Source organism: Rhinolophus ferrumequinum, chromosome 6 (genome assembly GCF_004115265.2).
Source record: "Rhinolophus ferrumequinum isolate MPI-CBG mRhiFer1 chromosome 6, mRhiFer1_v1.p, whole genome shotgun sequence".
Taxonomy (NCBI): domain Eukaryota; kingdom Metazoa; phylum Chordata; class Mammalia; order Chiroptera; family Rhinolophidae; genus Rhinolophus; species Rhinolophus ferrumequinum.
This window is the reverse complement of record NC_046289.1, coordinates 29001822-29018938: the sequence shown is the minus strand read 5'-3', so window position 1 is coordinate 29018938 and position 17117 is coordinate 29001822. Positions and strand designations below refer to the sequence as shown.

Genomic DNA, 17117 nt, shown 5'->3' with positions numbered 1-17117 from the left:
TTCCCCTTGAGTTTTTTTGGGGCGCCATTTTTTTTGGGGGGGCCATTCCCTGAATTATCACTTAACCCTGGTTCCTGGAAAATTGATCCAATTCTACTTCCCTAATCATAACTTCCATACTGTTGATCCCCTTCCTTCCTGAAGAACAACTCTACTTGAAGCACGTGTCATTTCTTGCCTTCACTGGCAAATGGCACAGCTCAGCCAGATCAAAGTAGCTCAGGGTTGGGAAAGCTTACTTGTAACAACTCCTAGCCTCATTTAAAGAAATGTGTGCAATATTATTTGGTCAGAGAAAGTCTGAAATTTTCTGTTATCTTTAATTGTTGGACACATTTATACCTAACAGTAATGACACTAAATGAGTGAGAGCTGAGTGGCAAAGAATGCAAACAAACAAATAAATAAATAAATTGTGGGTATTGACTTTACACGTTTTTGGCATTTTCAGAATATTAAACAATAGTGGTTCTCGTTGTTCAGATTCCAGACTGTCATTTCTGGTGGCCTTCAGGTGCCCTCAGGAGACAGCCTCCCTCAGCACTACTCCTTCAGAATCATTTCGTGGCTCGGGCTTCATCTTGCCTCTGTTGTCTAATCGGCTCAGCCTGGGCAAGGAACAAGTGCCAGCCTTGGCCTCTGGTCATGTTTCCAGAAGAGACTTGCCCCAAGTTCACAACCAAGCACAGGAAAGAAATGCCTTTGCCCAGCATAAATGACAGTGGGAATTGGGTGGCTGAGTCACTATTCAACCTTCCCTTCTCTGATCCTTAGATTTTCCCATGACACCAGTCTATTTGTGCTATGATATGGCTTCCTGCCTGGCAGACTGCCCCTTAGGAGGCAAGAACTTGGATGAGAAGGGATCAGGGAATTACAGTCATTCTAGACTTCTCTGCTCCTAGGGGCTTCTGTAGCTGCTCCAGTTCCCACTGCCTTCACTATTCCTGGCTTCTGTTAGGCTCTGAGACCCTTAGCTAGCCTAGCACAGATGAGGAAAATCTTTCCCTTTGACTTGACTGAGACTATCTAAATTTTTGTTTTGTATAATTATTTTTCAATTTCAGTTGACATTCAATGTATTAGTTTCAGGTGTACAACACAGATATTTTTATGATTAGATATTTACATAACTTACGAAGTGATCATCCAAACAAGTCTAGCATCCATCTGACACCATACATAATTATAACAATATTATTGACTATATTCCCTATGCTGTACTTTACATCCCCATGACTGTTTTTATAACTGGCAATTTGTACTTCTTAATCCCTTCCCCTTTGCCAAACTTCCCTCCCAACACCCCTCCCCACCTGGCAACCACCAAAATTTTGTCTGTATCTCTAAGTTTGCTTCTGTTTTGTTTGTTCATTTATTTTGTTTTTTTAGATTCTATATATAAGTGAAATGATATGGTATTTACCTTTCTCTGTCTGATTTTTTTCACTTAGGATAATACCCCCTAGGTCCATCCATATAGTTGCACATGGCAAATTTTCATTCTTTTTTATGGCTGAGGAATAGTCCATTGTATATGTGTATCACCTCTTTTTTATCCATTGGACCATTGATGGACACTTGGGTTGCTTCCATATCTTGGCTATTGTAAATAATGCTGCATTGAACATAGGGATGCATATGTCTTTTTGAATTAGTGTTTTGGGTTTCTTCAGATAAATACCCAGAGTGGGATTGCTGGGTACTTCTTTGTCTCTTGTTATAACCTTTGTTTTAAAGTCTATTTTGTGTGGTATAAATATTGCTACCCCAGCTTTTTTCGTTTGTTTGTTTCTATTTGCATGAAATATTTTTTTCCATCCTTTTATTTTCAGTTAGTGTGTCTTTCAATCTGAAGTATGTCTCTTGCAGGCAGCATACACACATGTAAGTGTCTTGTTTTGTTATCCATTGGGCCACCGTATGTCTTTTGATTGGGACATTTAATACATTTACACTTAAAGTAATTATTGATAGGTATGTAGTTATTACCATTTTATTATTCATATTTTTTACCTTATTTTCTTCTTCTTCTTAAAGTAGTTTCTTTAACTTCTTGTAACACTGGTTTGGTGGTGATGAACTCCATTACCTTTTTCTTGTCTGGGAAGCTCTTTATATCTGTTCTTTGATTCTGAATGATAACTTTGCTGGTAGAGTAATCTTGGTTATAGGTCCTTGCTTTTTATCACTTTAAATATTTCGTGCCAATCCCTTCTGGCCTGCAAGGTTTCTGTTGAGAAATCAGCTGACAGTCTTAGGGGAGATCTTTCATAGATAATTAACTGCTTTTTTTCTTGCTGCTTTAAGATTCTCTCTTGTCTTTAACCTTTGGCATTTTAATTACGATGTGACTTGGTGTGGGCCTCTTTTGATTCATCTTGTTTGGGACTCTCTGCGCTTCCTGGACTTTTATGTCTATTTCCTTCTCTAGGTTAGGGAAATTTTCAGTCATTATTTCTTCAAATAGGTTTTCAATTCCTTTCTCTCTCTCTTCTCCTTCTGGTACCCCTATGATGTGAATGTTGGTAGATTTGATGTTGTCCCAGAGGCCCCTGAACTATCCTCATTTTTTGGATTCTTTTTTCTGTTGGCTGTTCTGATTGGGTGTTTTCTGATATCTTATCTTCCAAATTGCTGATTCTGCTTCATCTAGTCTACTTTTGATTCCCTCTAATGTATTCTTTATTTCAGTTATTGTATTCTGACTGGTTCTTTTTTATGATCATGTTTCTGGGGAAAGGAGATGATTGCAGCAATGTTATTCTCCACAGCTCAAGTATCATACTGCAAACACATGCTGGCAAGAAAACAACTTAAGCTAAGTTTGAGTCTGAGTCCTACCTTCCCCAAAGACCCTACACTTGGTTTCAAAGATTCACAATTTGGTTGATATTAAAAAGACATACAGAATTTTAAAAAAGACAAACAGCTTTAAAAATATTTCAGAGCACCATTTCTCATTCTTTGGATTGGCAAAGACCTACAAAGTTTGATAACCATTGAGATAAGGGTATGGGCAAGCAGGCACTGTCCTACACTGCTGGTGAGACATCTATTTGCTGTGACCTCCTTGGAAGGCAACTGGCAATACTTACCAAATGCACATCTCCTCTGACCCGGGGTATTCTGGACAACATAACGCACTGTAACATAATTTGTAGTGGCAAATGATGGGCAACAACCTAACACGTCCATCAATAGAGACTGGTTAAATAAATATGGCGTATCTTCACCAGGGTATACTTTAGTCATGACTGCTGTTTATGCATAACATAGCTCTGGAACTACACATTAGAAACTGGTGACACTGGTGGCCTCTGGGAGGGGACTGGGCAGAGGGGAGAACGATGGGAGGGACTTTTCTCTTACCTTCTGTATCTGATGCATGTATCACTGGTCTCCACCTACTACCCCAACTGAAGCAAAAGAAGTCTTCTGGTGATAGCAAAGACACTAACAGTTTGTAACATATAGGAAACTTGAGATAAAGTCATTAGTTATGATGGGACTCATTTAGAGAAGGCCATCTGATCTTTCTTTTCCTCTCCATACAGGACACGAAGCAAAAAGGAAGGGAAGGGTAAGAGCAAGACAGCACAAAGAACTCAAGAAGCCAAGAAACTGGTAGGACAGACTTTATTGTGGCCGCTTATAGTAAAACATTCAACCCTTCAACGTGTTTATTAGTTTTTCTTTTTCTTCTTTTTTTGGTGGAGACCACAGCATGATGCTCAAAAGCCTGTAGCCTCATCGTATGTCAGTCTAGTCAATGGTTGCCTATTTTATAGCTCAACTAGTTAGAGGAAAAAGTCAGGAAAATCTAGTTTGACATCCCAAATTAAGGCCTGCAAGATTTGCAAACCATTCTTATAAAGTGCTTATGTTCAGTGCAAAAAGGGCAGATTTAGAAAGGCAAGCAGACGCCAGGGAATGACATTTCCTTGGAAACAGATATATTTTATGACTTAAAGAAGGAAAAGCCACTTGTCAAACTTCCCCCAAAAGAGATCTAGTATTTTCTTCGCAGTCTTTCCACTCTCTAAGAGGACCAAAACTTTGAATCTTACAGATGCCTGTTAGACTTGTTTATTTTACTATCAAAAAACCTGGCTCAGAAGGAAATCCACAGGGTTCTAAGCACCAGAGATACTGACTTCAGCTTGTAGTTCCTGTTTGTTTCAGCAGCAAATGTAAGATCAAGACTGAGCTCTGGCTGTTGGGAGGCTCAGAGCTGCAGAGCTTTTCTTAGGCCCTTCATTTGGAAATCCAAGTTGCTGAGCATGACAGACCTTCTCTAAACATTGTCATATCTCTGGTGGGAAGACAAGCCAGTGCATATTAAAGGAGCACTTCATCTAGTTTCATCAACTGGATGGGACCTAGTCATTGTCCCCTTGTCTGACTCTTGTCTGCAGGCCTACTTCCAAAGCAGACCCTCAGCTCCCTCTGTTAAGACAAGAAGTGCACTGCCTTCTCCCTGACCCTGGGTCTCTGTATATCCATCCATTGGTCCTGAAGAGAAGCAGGAGAGAAGAGGAAGTGGTTTCCTAACCAACTTAAAGGGCACGAATAGGAATGTAATGCAAATAGGCACTGTCTAGCCCCTCATCCTAGGATCCTGGCTACCATTTTTCTCCTTAGACTCTCAAAGAGAGAGCCACATTCTGTCACTTTGCAGCAGGGATATTCATAAAAGTCAGTGCTGTCCTCTGCACTTGTAAGCAACCCTCCTGCATTCCTGTTTGGAGATGCTTGCCTTTGTCTCTCTGCTGGATGAATTCAGTGGTGCCCCTCCTGCCTGTGGCTGGGGTTCCAGACCCAATCACTTGTATGTGCAGCTGCAGCTTTCAGAGGCCAGCACCACAGTACCTTCTGCTCAGATTACCATCCAAAGACTCAGGGTAAGTCCTGTGCTTGTGAGAGGAGACGCTGGGAGCAGTTTTATTCGACAGGTAGCCCTTGCCCCAAAGCCATCTCTGAATTTTGGAAAGGGAAGAAAGGGAAAAGAGGCAATCCTTTTGGTGCTGCTCTGTAATTCTCTGTAAAACCCGTGTAGTCACGAGGAGCTACTGGAACGTCTCCACACAGAGGGGACTGTGTACAAACAGGTTTGACGCGGGTTAAGAACCAAAACGCAGGGAAGGTTTTTAGACTGGCAGAAGTCTAAAATAAAGTGCCTCTTTTCAGTGGGAGAAGAGTTTCATTTGTTCAGAAATGCCTGTGTGTAAACATGAGTGCACAGGAACGTGCATACATACTCACTCACTCTGAGGTAGAAAGAACCGGCCAGCTCCAGACAAATACACACCGATTCCACGACTTTACAGAAACCTGGCACTTGTGTGAAAGGTCCTATCCCTGCCCAAGATGGCAAGTAGGGTCCAGTTGAGCTCTTTCCAACCTGGGCAGAGCCGGGGAAGTCTCACTGCACAGGAGGAAAGAGGTGGAGGGCATCTCCATCACGCCTGGCTCACAGTTCGCAGGCCCGGCTGTCCCTGGTTACTTCCTGGAGCCCGAGCTGTGGGCACCCCGGGTGCGGCTTGTCAGAAGCCACTGGGTGCAGATGTCTTGCACTACAGCGTCCCCGCTGCTCTCGGCGGCCTGCTGCACCTGCTGGACGAGGGCCGTGGCCCGTGAGTGTTCTTGCTTCACGGCAATCAGGTAGGCAGACCGTAGTTTGCAACATGTCAGGTAGGCCTGAACCTGGAATGGGTATGAGACACAGCGGAGGGGAAACATCACCGATGAATCACCAGCAAACTCGCAGCGCTGCGTCAGAGCTCAGGGAGCTATCACTTCTCACCACCAAATCAATCATTGGGTTCTTGCCTGTTATTACATTATAGCAACTCTTTAAATATTCTGGACGCTAGGCTATTGCACTGGGTTATTTTATATTGTAAAAAGTTACCACAAAGAAGAATTTCAAAGAGAATAAGGCAAGCAGGAGAGCAGAGTCTGGCCTCCCTCCGTTCCCCTGGAGGCCCTCCTCCTCTCTCTCCTGCACTCTCCAGCTTCCTCCTGGCTTCACTGTCCCCAAGTTGCAATTTTAGTTATTTGGGTGATGATTGGATTGATGTCTGTCTCCTTGACTAGACTTTAAGCTCCACGACGGCAGGAACAGTGTCTGCTTTGTCTATTACCCTCGTATTCCTGGTGCCTCGCACAGGGCCTGTTCAGTAAGGATGCATCCAGTGAATGAATGAATGCATGCATGAATGAACCATTATCCCTGTCCCCTACAATGGGCGCACAGATGCCACTTCTTGATTTTCCTGTTTTCAACCTGCTGAATTTAAAATTTTTTAACAGGAACTTTGGGGAAGAAAACATATACACATAATTAGAAAAGGTCTAACTTCTGTTGTTTAGTTCAGAGGTGGCTCAGTTTTGTGTACGGGGGTGTCTCTCCTACGCTCTGGACACCCTTCATCTCAAGAATCCCCAGCTTGATGGAGACGAGAACCCCATTCTTCCCTGGTTGGGAACCCTGATTGGCCAGGGTTCCAGGCCAGCCAACAGTAAGGCCCCTATAAGCTGCCTCAGAGCTTCCTCTAGCAGCTGCCTTTCTGCTGTGACAAACCCTCCTCGTGATTGGAGGAGACTCCTCTCTTTATGTTTCAATGCTCCAGATTCTTTTTTGTTTTGGTCACTACGGTCTTTGTTTCCTTAGCTCAATTACAGATAATCTCGGATAACTGGAAGATGTCTGGCATCTTCTGAGCTCACTAAAGTGATCAAGTCCTATTGTTTGGGTATTAGCTCTCACCCCGGGCCTTCAGCTCCACTTAGCACCTATGTGTGTTAAATATATAACACAAGCTGGCAGGTAGAATTCCTACCAAGAGAAGGAGGGCACTTGCCAGAAAGGCTGGAATGGATGCTGAATGAAGCTGGTTTTTGGCAAGATTTTGTGGCCTGAGATCACTTAAGTACAGCTGCTGAAAGAAAAAAAAAAACCCATAAAAGTAATAACAACTGTTTAGATTTTAGTGCATGTCTTCTCCAGGGACAAAGCCCCTGTCCCGTTGAGTGGGAGGCTCACTGAAGGCTTGGAAAAGGACCGTAGTCCGGGAATCAGGGAAGCTGGGTGACTGGCCTGGCTGTCAGGTTCTCATTTTGATTCTAGAAAAGTAATTCTCCACATTTCAGGATGTCAGAATTCCATCCTTTCCATAGGATCTCATCAGGATGTTGCAGAAATAAATGAAGCAACGTTAAGAACATGTTCTCTCTAACCTCAAATAAAAAAAATGCCCTGAAAATCTACTCCAGGGATTAGCAATATTGGCATGGGAGCAGCTCTGTGGTTGTGTAAGAATCCGTTTGCCTGACACTCGTTTTGTTATGGAGCGACTCAGCTGCTGGGTCATGCCACGGCGAGTGGCCAGCGCAGTATGGCTGGGTTTCTCCAGGCCTGTCCTATGGGCCTTCTTCTGGATGGCAGGTGGACAGATCTTGTGGTTAGCCAGAAAGAGGAGCAACTGGGAATACTTTCATTCTGGCTGCAGTCTGTGCAAAGGCAACGTGAAGCAAAGGTTCACCAATTTCTTACTAAACAGGAAGAGCTCACAGGCTGCAGGAGAAAAGCCTGTTCCAGAGAATGAGCACCATAGGCATTTGTTGCCCAAGGGTTGGGTGGGGTTTTTTCTTACTGCAGAGGGTACTTTTCTCCCTCCAGAATAAAGAAATGCCTGCCCACTCTGAGAACCCCATTCAGCCACCTGCAGACAGAAGTGAGGGATTTCCTAGGACTCTGCGAGAAGACTTCCCTAGAGAATGGAGAGTTAAGATCAGCCTAGGACATGTTTGACTTGGGGATAAAGAAATGGGAAGGTAAAGGCTCCTGTGGGCAATAGTCACGTGCTCCCCATCGATTCCTCCCTTCTATACCCCTATCTGCTCCCAGCTCCACCAGTGGACAGCAAAGAGGCTCAGATACCGTGGAAGGGTACCATCGTGGGAAGCAAGGGATAAAGATGAGAAGGCAATTCTGCTTACCTTGTTGTCATCACTGTGTATCGCCTGGATCAGGCCCTCCAGCTCCTGTGCAGAACAGAGACACGGCAGTCGTGAGAGGAAGAAGAGTCCCCGGCTGGGAGCTGGGCCCAATCCAGTTTCCGCCTATTCTGACTCCAGCGGGGATGCCTGCCCAACCCTGCTTTTTAAACTCAACTCCTGCTATAAGAGCACCAAAGGGAAGCCAATGGTAACACTAAACTCAGGGACTGGAGAAGGAACTGCTCCCACTTGGCCCTCACAAATGGATGTGGCTCTGCCACCCCCAAAGATGCCACTGGGGGACAATTTCACGGACCACGTGCTTCAAAGGCCATCTGCAGGCCCACCTTGACCTTCTCTCCAGTCACAGGGAGAAGCTCAACTCTCTTCGTCATAGGCCTTCCAGGTGCAAAGAACATTAGAAACAGAGTGAGGGCCACGTTCTGGGTGTAGCGGTGGTCAGCATGAAGTTTCTTTCCAGAGAAGATTTGATCGGAGTGAGGCCATCATTACAAAGGGGTCAGAAAGGTGAAGGAATCGGACAGAGTTTCAGGTGCATTACGGTGAACAGGAAAATAAAGAGGGGTATGTGAAGGCACCAAAACAGGGGAAGAGCCAAGAGGTATGGGAGTGAGCGCACCTGGGGTGGAATTCTCTTAAACGCTTCCAAGCAGTTGAGGAGGATGGTGTCCCCGTCACTTTTGGCTGCCATGCCTGACTCACTGACACATTTGAGCAGTTGCCGGACCTCACTGTATTTCTCCCTTTCCACCAACTGCCGAGCAGCTCTGCAGTAGGTTGCGGCAGCATCCAGCTGGAAATCCTAGAACGGAACATGGAATGATGGGCTTAGGGTGGCGGGGTCATTCACGGCGGGGAGGGAGGCAACATTCAAAACGCTCCCACTGTGCTTGGTGTAGATAAGCCACATTTATTGTAGTCACAATAGAAAACGCACATGTAACAAATAAATAAAAAAGCAAGCAAAAAGTTCCTCTTGTGGAGTTAGGCAGACACTTAGGAAGCAACCATAAAAATCGTAACCTGAATATCTAAACTGGTGCATCTCACTTGGCTGCTGTGTCACTTTCTGAAAATTTTCTAATCAAATTCCCAAGACTAATTCATTCTCTAACAAGCCAAATTTTTTCTTGAGAAGTGGATGTTGGGGCTGGTATTTTCTGCCCTGGATACTTGGTGCTCTGGTAAGAGGTGCCTTAGTTTTTGGAAATAGACCAATTCACCAAATACTGATTTGCTGGCAACTACCAGGTAAACACTTTAAGTCTGGTCTTGGACACTCCTTGCCACAGGGTCTGGAAGGAGCTGCTGCTCAGCCTGACCATCAGAGGTATCTGTGTGTGGAGAGCTTTGTCCACCACTGAAAATGGGTGGAAGACATACATCTGATGGATTGTTCGTGAAGCCACTGATTGTTCGTGAAGCCTTGAGACACCATAATGCTTAAGTGTAAGACCCTGGCTGCCTGGAGTGACGGTCCTCAGGGGGTGTGTGTGTAACTGTGTGGAGGGGGGTGGTCTGGAGAAACTGCTCCTCGTGGTTTCAGCACCCTTCTCTAGCCTCTGCTCCAGTGCCATAGCCACACCTGCATCCTCTTATCAAAGCAACAGAAAATGTACTCCTCGAGCTAGCTCAGGGCAGACGGAGGGTGGAGGGGCAGCCCTTGCTGCCAGGGGCCCCTCCTGCCCAACAGAAACCGCCTCCCCCCAGTTGGCCGCCTCCCCTAGCCACGCTCTCCTGTAAGGGTACGCAGAGGCTCTGCAGGGAAACAGTTGTGAGCAACTGTCCTAAACCTGGTTTCAGGTATTTAGGTGATAGCTTTTGGTGAACTGTCATCGGTTACTTGGCTTTTGGCAAAGTGGCTTGGAGTCTTGAATTTCACACAGTTGTGTAACAGCCACCTCCTTTATTTCATCCTTGAGGTACATGTAAGTCTGCTTTTCTTAGGATAAAAATGTTCTGAAGGGGCCGGCCTGGTGGCTCAGGTGGTTAGAGCTCCGTGCTCCTAACTCCAAAGGCTGCCGGTTTGATTCCTCCACATGGGCCAGTGGGCTCTCAACCGCAAGGTTGCCAGTTCAATTCCTCGAGTCCCGCAAGGGATGGTGGGCAGCACCCCCTGCAAAGCTCCCGGATGGCTCAGTTGGTTGGAGCGTGTCCTCTCAACCACAAGGTTACCGGTTCGACTCCCGCAAGGGATGGTGGGCAGCGCCCCCTGCAACTAGCAATGGCAACTGGACCTGGAGCTGAGCTGTGCCCTCCACAACTAAGACTGAAAGGACAACAACTTGACTTGGAAAAAAAGTCCTAGAAGTACACATTGTTCCCCAATAAAGTCCTGTTCCCCTTCCCCACTAAAATCTTTAAAAAAAAAAAAATGTTCTGAAGAATAATCTCTCACGGGACTGTGATCAGGTGCTAAGGCCCTCAGCATAATCTAGAGCAATTCAAGTTGTACCTGCAGAACACGGAATGCAATTCCAAAACCATCTTCTACATTTTTCCCTCCAAGCATGACCTGAAAAGGAGAGGGAAATGTGCATAGTGAAGCAATAATTAATGGAGTAGCCCCTTAACTAAAAATGAGGGCCCCCATCAATTCAACAAATATTTGTTGAAACTCTACTAAGTGCCAGGCACTAGGGATAGAAGGGTTATCAAAATGGACTTGCTCTCTAGCCTTCTGTGGCTAACATTCTAGTGGGCAGGCAGCCATCAAACAAATAGCTGAAATAATAACTAGATGATTACAACTGTGGTAAGGGTTCTGAAAGAGAAGAACAGCCTGCCAGAGGTCTGAAACATCATACATACCTTGCAGGCAACATCCATTTTCATGTGGTTGTTTCCAAATAGGGTTGGCAGAGGCAAGGTGGTGATTTGCGAGGTCCCAGCACTTTCACACCGATGTAAGAATCTAGTCACTTCCATCTGCAGCTGAAGTGTGTTCATGTGCCTATGGTGACAGGAGATGTACGGTCTAATCTCATGAAGGGCTTCAGGAATGACAAAACTAGGGCTGGGTGACTGAGGAATCATAATAAGATGGCAATGGAAAAGGCAGAAGAAATGATGTGGAAAGAAAAGAGATCAAAATACCTACTGAGCAGTTATGACAAGACAAAAATGGGTGGCTTAGTGCCCTGTATAGACTCACAATAGTTCAGGGCTTTGTGGAACTGGTTGAGATCCAGGCCTTGAATCACTTTTTACAGAGCATCTATGTGCTGCTAACAGTAGAGGTCAAGAGACACATGCACCCTGCGCTCCGAGTTCATAGGCGGAGGAGAGGTGAACAAGGAGCAAACACATACATGTCTAGCGACGGGGTCTATGAAGGCAATAAAATGTTAGTGGGGGGGCATTTACTTTAGATGTTGTGCTCTAAGCAGAGGGAGCAGTGAGCATAAAGGCTGCGAGAAGGGAAAGACTTGGTGTGTTGAGGAACCCTGGGAAGCCACTGTGACCAACGCTCAGCCAAGAAGAAGAGAGTGGCTGGGAGATGAGATGGAGACACAGGCAGGGGCCACATCACACAGGACCTCTTCTGTACGGGATGCGCAGTTTAGTGTAATTGTAACATGGGATTCCAATCTCCCCCCACTCTGCTCTTCCCCTACTAGCTCCTCTGCAGGCTTTCCAACCTTGCACGAGACACTGTTGTGGAATAATCCCTTATTTATTTATTGATTGAGTGTTCAAAACACTTTTTCATTTTTCAATTACACTTGACAATCACCATTATTTTATAGTAGTTTTAGGTGTATAGCCTAGTGGTTAGACATTTATATACTTTATGAAATGATCCACCTGACTAGTCTAGTACCCATCTGGCACTATACATAGTGTTTACAATGTATTGACTATATTCCCTATGCTGTACTTTTACATCTCTGTGACTAATTTGTAACTGCCAATTTGTACTTCTTTTTTTTTTTTAAATTTATTGGGGTGACAATTGTTAGTAAAATTACATAGATTTCAGGTGTACAATTCTGTATTACATCATCTATAAATCCCAATTTGTACTTCTTAATCCCTTCACCTTTTTCACCCAGTCCCCCGACCCCCTTCCCATCTGGCAACCATCAGTTTGTTCTCTGTATGAGTCTGTTTCTGTTTTGTTTGTTTGTTTATTCTGTTCTTTAGATTCCACATGTAAATGAGATCATATGGCATTTGTCTTTCTCCGTCTTATTTCTGACTTATTTCGCTCAGCATAATATCCTCTAGGTCCATCCATGTTGTCACAAATGATAAGATTTCATCCTTTTTTATGGCCGAGTAAAAAGGAAAAATTCCTTTTAGATGTGTGGTTCCCTGCCCCCTCCGCCCTCCTCTCCCCCATCCCCTAAGGGTTTAGGTGTGGGCAAGGGCAGCTTCATCACCAACAGACACTTAGTTCTAGCCTTTCGGCACCGCCCTACTTGTTCCCTGAACCCCGAGCTACCTTGACACATCAGCTGCAGTCATCTTCTTTCGGAAGAAGGCGGTTTTCTTCCTTTTAGAGCTGCGGGACGTTTCCTGGAGGTAGGTCTTCAGGTGGTCTTTGGCCTTAAGCAGCCATGAGAGCTTCTCTCCCAGTTCCGTATATGTTTTTGCTTTGTGACTGAAGAACCGAATACAGGTCATGGCAGCCCGGACTTGGTCCTAGAAGAGACAAACTAAAGTTTAGGTCAAAGGAGGTCAGGGATATCGGAGGGTGGGTGTGTGAGGGGAATTCTGATCTGATTCCCACCCATGAGCAGCGTTGCCAGCACCCATTCACATCACCAGCTCTAGTGCGACTTTGAATCAGACACTCCCAGGCCCAATAGATCCTACAGTGAACTGACTGGCTAAGCTCCTGGGTAGGACATTACTCTACCACAGAAGAGATCTTAGAAAGGATACTTGTTATTCTCTGTTCCACTTGTCTTCCCTCTTATTTGGCACTGAATACGTAATTCCATTTCTCTGCGAATTTAGTACTGGCAACCCTCAGACAGACTGGAAGAAATTCGTTCCCTCTCCCTTCATGCATCTTTTCTAAAAACACCTATTTCTCCATCAGTCCTTCTGAATTCTGCATTCATGACTCACGTTTATCTTGAAACTACCACCTACCCCTTTACCTTTACATTTCTTGAATTCTGAAGAATGCCATTACTGACAAGATTCAGTTTGCCTCTTTAGGATGAGGATGGAGATCCTCATATTCCTTAACAATGCTACATAGCAACATGGATTTGCTCTAGCATTAGCCACATCGCAAGGCCAGGGGAAGAATGACAAGTCTTTGTTTCCTCATCTTATACGTGGTAGGGCGTCAGCGACAGAGACTGAAGGCAGGCTAGGGCTGCGCTTACCTTCATAAACTGCTGCAGCTCATACAGAATGTGGTAGTAGTTCTTCTTCTGTAAATGTTGGCAGGCAGCAAGCAAGTATTCTCCCCAGCTCTCCAAGCTTGGATCGATGGATTCTAGCAAGTTTTCCAAAACGTGTAGCTTTCCACTTTTATAGCTTGGCTGGAAAATGCCTTCTATGAAGACTTCTGGAGGACTCTCCTAGAGCAGGATAAAGCAGAAAGTCAGAAGTCTTGAGCCTGGGTCTCACACTGTCTGGGATCCAGTCTGAATTTCCTTCAGCATCCTCCTAGAGTGGTGTTTCTTAAACTTTTGCGTGTCACAGGTGCCTTTGAAAATCCCACTCTTGTGACTGCTCCACTCTCTCCTTCCCTTTATAGAAAGATCCTTGGCAGAGTTATCTACGCTCATTGTTTCCTATTTATGTCCTGTGATTTTTCTCTTGAACCCACTCTTATCTAGCTTTCACACCCACAACCCCATTGAAACTGTCCCTTAGGTCACCAATGATCTCTATAGTATTAAATCTAAAAGTTAATAATCGGTTCTTGTTTTCCACCTGATCTATCAATAGCTTTTGATACAGCCAATGGCTTCCTCCTCCTTGAAATATTTTATTTGGCTCCAGGATGCCACCCTCTGCAGGTTTTATTTTCCTTCTCTAGCTACTGCTTTGCAATCTCCTTTGCTGATTCTCCTAATCTCTCCAGGCCTTAGGAGGAACCTGTTCTCTCTTCTATCTATAATCACTCTTTTGGTGATTTCATGTAGACTCCTTGCTTTAAATAGTATCTATTTGCTGACTATGCCTAAATCCCTATTTCTAGCCTGACCATTCCTTCCAAATTCCAGAACTGTATATCCAACTCTATCTCCAATTGCCTATCCAACATGTCCTTTCGGGTACCTAGTAAACCTGCTACATCTAAAACTGTGCTCGTGATTGTTCCTACTAAATATGCTCTTTCTGCAGTCTTCCCATTCTCAGACGGCAATTTCATTCTTCTAGCTGTTCAGGTCAAAAACCTCAGTCATCTCTCTCTCCTTCACACCCCAACATCACGTTCATCAGCAAATTCTACTGGTTCTGCTAGCAAAACACATACAGCACCTGTATGTCTGACTCCTTCTCACCACCTTCACTGTACCACCCTGGCCCAAGACATCATCACCACTTGCTTGGATTATTGCAATCGCTTCCTCTGATGTCTCCCGTTTTCCATTCCTGCCTCTTTTATCCTAATGCCACCAATTCAACCCGAGTAATTCTGTAAGACGTCACATTACTCCTCTGCTCAGAATCCTCCCATGGTTCTCGCCCTCAGTCAGCACAAAGCCCAAGGCCTCACAATGCTTACCAGGCCCTCCCTGTATGATCTGGCCCGTTACCTTTCCGACCTCATCTGCTACTCCCTGTCCCCAGCTCACTTGGCTCTCGCCACCCTGAACTTTTGCACTCGCTACTCTCTCTGCCTGGACTGTGCTTCGTCCACAGTCTGCAGGGCTCACTACTGCCTCCATTAGGCCTTTACTCCGATATCATCTTCCCTGGGTATCCTATCGAAAAGTGCACAAGCCACCCGTGTCCCTGACCCCGCTTTATTTTTATTATATTCACTACCTACGCTACATATTTTATTTACCTGGTTTATTGTGTCTCTCCCTACTGTAACGTAAGTTTTATGAGGGCAGATATTTTTGTCTGTTTTTTTCACTGCTGTATCTTTAATGTCTAGAATAGTCCTTGGCTATTTAATAAATATTTCTTAGATGAATGACTAAATGATAAACATCATGGAAGTCCTTAGGAAAGTGCACACATATATTAATTGCCTTACTGCTGACGCTCATCTGAGGTTCTGAGACCTTAAGTTATAAACCCCTATTCCATCGTCATAGGAAAGAAAACCATTTTGGCATTTCGCTTTTAGATTAGGAGTAACTAATGGAGAGTAAAGGGTGGCTATAAACTCGTGATAGTAGAGCCATGCCAGCCTAGTACCACTGGGCACGAGCTGTTTGGAAGTGGAGAGGATCTGAGCTTTGAGAACCTCCACAGTGGGTGGGTGCTCCTTTCCTGATCCTGGCTGTCCCTAACTGAGAACCTAGACCTAACCTAGATGTCGCAGGCCAGACTTTAAGAAGCAGGGGCATCAGCTCCATAGGAAAGGTGGCTTTCTTACGAACTTCCATTTCATCCATTCAGCTATCCACTCATTCATTCACAACTGGCACTAGGTCAGGTGCTTGAAGACACAGATTAGTAAAATATAGGCCTTCTCAGTCCAGATGGGAAGACAAAACCATAAACAAATAGTTGCAATCCAGTGGGATAAATGCAGCAACAGACTATGTCCTAGGTATAATGGTGGTATACAGGTAGAGGTGATTAATGTTGCTTGCATGTTCTGTGAAAACTCAATAAAGGGTGTCTGAAAGAATACAAAGAGTTTTCCAAGAAAACAAGGAGGGGCAGGGCATTCTACGTAGGGAAAATAGCACATGCAGACTCATGGAGGTAAGAAAGCACATTAAAATTGGGAAATTTAAGTAATTTGATAAATCTGGAAGGTGGGGTATAAGTAGGATTTGTGGTGAAAATAAACTGGAAAAATAAAGGAGCCTGATCCTGGTGGATCCTGCATGCATGCTACGGCCTTTGGACTTCACGGGGAGCCACTGAATGCCTTTTAAAGAGGGAAATAGCATGAATGATGAATACCATAAATAGCACTTATTTATGTTCTAGAAAGCTCACTCTGGGGTGGAGTGCTAGGTAAAGGGGTGAAAGGATAGGGAATACACTAGAAACACAACATATTCCATGCTCTAGGCATTGTCATAGTTTTCATCATTTTTTTTTCTTTTTCTTCTTCCTCTTTTTTTCTGTTGCTCCCTACCTGCTTGAGAATTAAGGCAAGATATTTCAGTTGAAGTGTAATTGTGATTACAGGAGACAAAAAGGCTTCTATTCTAGCTCTGACAAATGTAAAACAGGGGTAATGCTGTCATCAGCTTATAAGATAAGTAAATAAGCAGCTTAACTTTCTAGACTAGTCATTAGTTAGAATAAACAGGACTGGATGATTTCCATTCTCAATTTGTGCTTGGGAGAAGCAGGTTTACCTCAAAACTCATTTGGAAACTGAGGAAAAATAAAAGTTAGCAATTAAACTCCCAATAATATAACTTTCACACTATCCTTGAGACGTGGTGAGTAGCTAAGGCACAATTAGTAGCTAAAGCAGCAGTGAAAACATTTCCCTTTCGCTGTTCTGTATGGCTATGGTTATTATGACATTGTGAACTATTGATTTCACTTGCAGCAATTCTACAAGATAGGTCTACTTGCAAACTTCAGTTGGCTTCCATCTTGAATTAGGGCGACAGACTGAAATTAAAGTATACCTTGAGATCTTTTAATTTTATGTGAAATTTGGTACAAATCAGTCAATTCCTTATAAAGTTTTCATGTAACAATCAGATAAAAAAGGGAATACCAAAGGGTCATGATGAAACAGAGTCCTGATGTCGCCTAACAGCTTCAAAGAAATAATGCACTTCAGTGGTGACTTTGCCTCCTCCTGTGGGAGGAGGGCAGAGGACGTGAGAGGGTAAAAAAGGAGAGCACACTCTCCTTCCATGAGATATCTGGAGACCAAATACAGGATTTGTACCATGGGTGCTTCGTGGGCCTTGTGGTAACAACTCCAAATGGATGAACAGTTGGGTTAGAAATGGGACACAGTC

At 44.3% G+C, this 17117-nt stretch overlaps 1 protein-coding gene across 2 annotated transcripts in view; it reads right to left on the bottom strand.

The window, feature by feature from the left end:
* Positions 1–5312: 5312 nt before the first annotated feature.
* ZFYVE26 (zinc finger FYVE-type containing 26) overlaps positions 5313–17117 on the bottom strand; it is a 59007-nt gene continuing 47202 nt past the window's right edge. The window contains exons 35-41 of one of the 2 annotated variants that reach the window (XM_033107935.1): positions 13371–13568; positions 12473–12672; positions 10837–10978; positions 10481–10540; positions 8645–8827; positions 8005–8049; positions 5313–5706 (exon numbers count right to left, since the gene is read on the bottom strand). In XM_033107935.1, coding sequence (XP_032963826.1) covers positions 5503–5706; positions 8005–8049; positions 8645–8827; positions 10481–10540; positions 10837–10978; positions 12473–12672; positions 13371–13568 — 1032 coding nt within the window. In that variant the 3' untranslated portion in view covers positions 5313–5502. The remainder of the gene's footprint in view (positions 5707–8004; positions 8050–8644; positions 8828–10480; positions 10541–10836; positions 10979–12472; positions 12673–13370; positions 13569–17117) is intronic. The other variant, XM_033107934.1, reaches the window with a different exon arrangement.